General features: G+C 34.5%; 1 protein-coding gene across 1 annotated transcript; it reads left to right on the top strand.

Moving 5' to 3' along the window:
* Window positions 1–1,919: 1,919 nt before the first annotated feature.
* Window positions 1,920–5,042, top strand: LOC109156360. Its single transcript, XM_019304195.1, has 5 exons — window positions 1,920–2,205; window positions 3,486–3,700; window positions 3,916–4,003; window positions 4,632–4,698; window positions 4,785–5,042. The coding sequence occupies exons 1-5, from the start codon at window positions 2,153–2,155 to the stop codon at window positions 4,839–4,841; spliced, it is 480 nt and encodes a 159-aa protein (XP_019159740.1). The 5' UTR covers window positions 1,920–2,152; the 3' UTR covers window positions 4,842–5,042.
* The last annotated feature ends 351 nt before the right edge of the window (window positions 5,043–5,393 follow it).

The raw sequence follows: 5,393 nt of genomic DNA, 5'->3' as shown, positions 1-5,393 counted from the left end.
AAGATGAACTTAGATCTTACCCTCCTAGATGCCCAAATAGGTGAAAGGTTGAATCTTGGTAGCAAATCTTGGAATCTTGACAAGGGTCTCAACTTGGCTTGGAGAATAAGCTACTCACCTTTTCTAGAGAGAAGGTAGAGCTAATTTCTAAGAATTGTAAGGAATGAAATGAAGAAGTCTTCTAGGTTAGGTTACAATACTAACTCTTGGTGAAAAGTCAAGAATACCCTTACTAACCTTTAGAAAGTGTAAGGAACAATGGAACTCCCCTCAAAGCTCAAGGTACAACACAACTTTAAGGTGGACTAGTCAAATACTAGTCCTTGAGTATTAAAAATCAGGATTTTAGGAATTAATTCTTCAAATAAAATAGGATTAATTATTCAATTAATCCATGGATTGAACGTGGATTTTTGGGGTGTCACAGGTCATCCAACCCTCCCTCTTTTATTGTTAACGATTTGTATCACGATTTGCAGTAATGAAAATTATGTTTTACTTCAAAAAAAATGTTCTATATATATGGAAATTAAAAAGAAAGAAATACTATAAAGTTCAAAATGCTCACTATTACTATTACTATTACTATTACTATTACTGTTACTGCACATACACTATCGACTGCTGCATAGAAAGAATGAAAATTGTGCTGTTGAAAATTTAGGCAAATATGCTATACCTATACATAATACAAATTTTGTTGTTGAAAAAACACCGACTAAATTGAAATTTTGATTTTGAAAATTTATATAACACGCTATAAATAAACTTTAGAATTGAATTGAAAGCAATAAAATAGACAAGAGAGTTTTGTGAAAATATACTTGATTGAGGTTGGCCAACTGATTGAGTTTATGTGTTGAGAGTATAAGAAGAAAACACGCTATGATCGTGTGGGAGAGGTTAGACATCTATTTTAGGTTTAAAAAGAAAAAAAAGAGAGAGAGAGAGAGGTGTAATTTTGTTTCAAGGTTATCTTGAATCAAGTTATTTATGATTCAATTTTTCATATTATTTAGGTTAGTAGTAGTAGAGTTACACTCTCGTACAAATGGATTTTCCAAGAGCGAAATAGGAATGATTGCTATTCGCCCACATGTGCAGATCTAATGGATGATAAACACTGATTTTTTTAAAAAAAATGCGGGGGCATTTTCGTAAATAATTGAACATCGAAGTGCAAGTAAAATGTATTACAAATGCATGTAAAGTGTATTATAGGTGCAAGTAAAAATTTACACTAAGCATCAATACTAACTGCACCTATAGTTATAAGTAGTTGCACTTATGTGCATGAATTTTTGTGGGTGGTTTTCAGGAATATTACTACCCGCTGAACTCAGATCAATGAATGTTAACAAGGCAAAATTACATGCACTTGCAGACGAAAGTAGATGCACTTGTAGGTGAAAGTAGGTGCACCCGATCAATGAATGAAGGCAAAAAACTACATGCACTTGCAGGCGAAAAGTAGGTGCACTTGTAGGTGAAAGTATGTGCACCCGATCAATGAATGCTGACACGTGGTGCGCGCGGATTGATTCGCATTTCTCTCATGGGCACGTATTTGCACCTGAACGCCACCCAGTAGTAGTATATAAAATTTTTATGTTTAAAAATTATATTAAAAGTATTATTAAATAAAAAATAAAAAATTAAAAAAATAATATCAAACAAAATAAACAAAAAAAAAATGAGAATGATTTGTCTAACTAATAGTAAACCAGAAAACTAAAAGGAGGCTAAAATAGGAATTCAATATTTGGAATAACTTTTTTTGAACTTTTTTAAAGTTTAAAATTGTTTTGATAATGGAGAATATGAGCAAATGAGCAATTGAGCATTAATGTTATCCAAAGTGGTCCACCACCGTCCACAGCTTTAAGTCTGGGACTTAGATGCTACGGCGCCCACTTCATTTTCCCTCCAAAGTCCAACCCGCTGTGTTCACTGTTCAGCAGTCCATCAATGGAAGAAGAAACATCGTAGAAAAAAGCTGTCGCTTTAGCTTATCAATACCTACACTACTAAAATGGGTATTCTCCTTTTCTTTTCCTCTTCCTCTTTCAAGGATAAGGCTTCAATGGTTTCCATTTTATGATCTGCTCTGTCTTACGAGTACTGGAAGCGTGTTGCTTAATCCGACTCTACCATGGTGAACGAAGACTCTGCTGCTTGGATCACTCAGCTTCTTGCTTTAATGGGGTATGTATTTGGATTTCACTTCAGATTTTTTTTTTCTTGATTTTATTTGTGTGGTGAATTTTGAGTGCTTCATATTATCTTTTCTGGTAGCTGAGCGAAAGGGCGGAATTAAGTAAAAACGCGTAAATATATTGGCCTTTTTCCGTTGATCAAATTTATGGAATCAGATCCTTTTTGTAAAATTTTGTTGGATGTATTATGATGAATGTTTATTGTCCAGGTAATTGCTCTTTAATTTGTTTTTTTCTTAATATTTATTGTATTTATTTGGATTTTGCATAGTAATCAAGTTATTTTAATTCTCTTAGTTACAGAGTCTTCTGCAATCTCCAAGGGAGCATGAATATGAAACATTCAATGAAGGAATGTCTCGGGGTTTGATGTTACTGAAAAATCCCTTTGGCTTAAAGGGCAAATTGATGAAGATGCAGAAGTATCTGTATTTTTCCTGGCTTGGAATGGGTAGTCAAGAAGCATGTTGATAAATCAAATGCAGCTGTGTTGGGATTTTGTTAAAACACAGTTGTTTAGTAAGGCAACAAATAGATAGAATAAGAAATGAATTCATTCCTAGGAGATAATACAGACAAACAGATTAAGGTGTTTTGGTGTGATAGGAAATAGGAATAGAGTGAATCAGGAACAAGTCACATATAACTTGGGGGGTGTGGTTGAGTGGAAGGGGCTCATCCATCCTTAATCAAACTTCAAGGGTTTGATCCTTGGCTCTGGGTATGGAGTAGCTTTAAATCTCCATTCTCCAAGCCTGAGGTGCCTACAATTCAACGGTAGAAACCCCTACAAGTCACATATAAGAAACCTGTTGCAGTATTATTTAGTTCTAGGAGAGAGAAAAGGGATGGATAATCATAGTAATACTTTACACGGGAAATGTTCTCAGGGGCTTGGTAGGATGGTCACTGTAAACACTTTTGGCAAGATGGCTTCAATTAAGCTTAGTTATGAGGATATTACAGATGGGCTGTTTGTCATCAATATTCAAGAATCAATTGTCTTATTCTCATTAAGCTAAACCATTGTTATTGGCTCATTGCCTAGTATGTTTGAAGTCCATGGTAGATTTTACAGTGGCAATTCAAATTGCAAACTATGATAAACCAAGATTCTTTTGCTTCTCAAAAATTGCATCTTATTGATATAAATGAACCTGCGGTTGGCTAGTGAGCTAATTTGCTAATCGTTCTTATTATTTTATCAAAAAGTGTTTCTTGTTGTTACTATGATTGTACATACACCTAAACTCAGTTGACACTGAGCAGAGGTTGCTTGGGTTTATGCGAAAGCAAGATCCATGGGCAGTTGGTGAGGAAATCAAGCATATCCGAAGGTTTCTGGAGCACTAGCACATATGATTTGGAGAGTAGTACTATTATGCCTCAGAGAAGTATGACCTCTATCACTATACCGAATCTGAGTCTCACTCAGTACAGTGGCACTGGCAATACTATCACCCATGAAGAATTTGTAAATCAGGGTAAGTTCATTTCAACTTTTGAGCTTTCTTCTGTGAAGTGCATAGCTTTATCTGTTTTATGTCTTTGATGCATAAATTTCATTGTAAACAAGAATGGATTATTTTGACATCTTTAGTTTTGTAGGTCAAATTAGCGTATGCACAGCAAGCTTCAAACAACTTGTCTGCACATGACAGTGATTCTGTTCATCATTTCACGGATTTTTGCATTGCAGGTTATCTTTGGTGGAAACAGAATAGGCTTCAGTGGCGTGGAAGTAAAAAGACTGAGAACCGGAGACTAGTTTGGAAATCAATACTCGAGTAAGAACCTTGCACTTTTTCATGTATTCCATGAAACATTTAAAGTCCAGAGTTATATTTCTTTGAGTTAATTCCGAATTTAGTCATCGGACTATAACTCATTTCCAATTTTAGTCCTTGACTTTTAAACCTACTAAATTTAGTCCTTGAGTATTGAATCATTTTCCATTGTAATCCACTGTAAATTTTCTTGGTGTGAACGGTTAAAATTGTAGGTGAAATTAGGACTGCTAGAGTAAGAAAATTAGGGCTTTGTTTTCTGCATGTGAAAAATAGTTGGCACAATGATCATAACTTTCCAATTTTGCCCTCAATTTTAACTGTTTACACAGCGAAAACCTTACCGTTGATTACAATTGGAAAGGATTCAATACTTGAGGACTAAATTTGGTAGCTTTAAAAGTCAAGGACTAAAATTTAAAATGCGTGATAGTTAGAAGACTAAATCTGAAATTAACTCTATTTCTTTTGTAAATAAGACCTGGCATTTGTCTTCATACATCACATAATTTTCTCTGAAGCTGCAGACTATAGGTAGAATATTGGGGTTTTTACGATCTCTATTGGAGCATTTTTACTTTCTCTGCCCTTTAGCTGAAAATGTTTCTTATGTGTCTGTCATTTTTAGTTGGGATGCTTCCTATGAATGCACTGCAGAGACTAGCAAGCCTTTCCCTTGTCCAATTCCCCTCTCTGTGAGTTTATTTTCTACTCACCACCCACCAGCCCTTATAAGTTCATTTCTGCTTTCCATTGTTTTGCTGACTCGATCCATTGACAGGAAATGGTTGACCTTCTTGTGGATACATGGGAGGAAGATGGATTATATTATGAATAATGCTAATTTCAGAACCATTACTGTACTGATTTTAGCTAAGTATCTGGTCTTGTGTGTCAATTTCTGCTATGAAAAGGATGTATATATACTATATAGTTAGGCAACTTACTTCTCTCTCTAATTACTTTTAAAGATTGTGTTAATTGTATACTGCCATTTAAAATGCTTATGTTTCTCCAGTTTTAGAGTAGTATTTGCTTCTATATTTGGCTTTTTCATTATCTGCATTCAATTCTGCTTTGTAATATGTTTTTATAGATCTAAAGTTGGATGATGAGAACTGAATGTATTGTATTGATTGAATTGATTACAAAGATACTATATATATATATATATATATATATATATATATATATATATATATATATATATATAGAATAAGGATCATATGCGGCAGTGGCTTTAGGTGCGGCGGTGCGGCCATATCAGCGTCGTCCATTCTGCTTAATCTAACGGCAACGGCTAATTTATGAAGATTTAAAGATTTAAGCGCGTCCTGGTAAGTGGGGGGTGTTATGGTAATTGTAGTGGTTATTTATATCGGTCGCTTGT

The sequence above is a fragment of the Ipomoea nil genome, unplaced genomic scaffold, assembly GCF_001879475.1.
Source record: "Ipomoea nil cultivar Tokyo-kokei standard unplaced genomic scaffold, Asagao_1.1 scaffold0276, whole genome shotgun sequence".
NCBI lineage: Eukaryota > Viridiplantae > Streptophyta > Magnoliopsida > Solanales > Convolvulaceae > Ipomoea > Ipomoea nil.
Note: the sequence above shows the minus strand (reverse complement) of the source record. Positions and strands in the feature narration are given on the sequence as shown.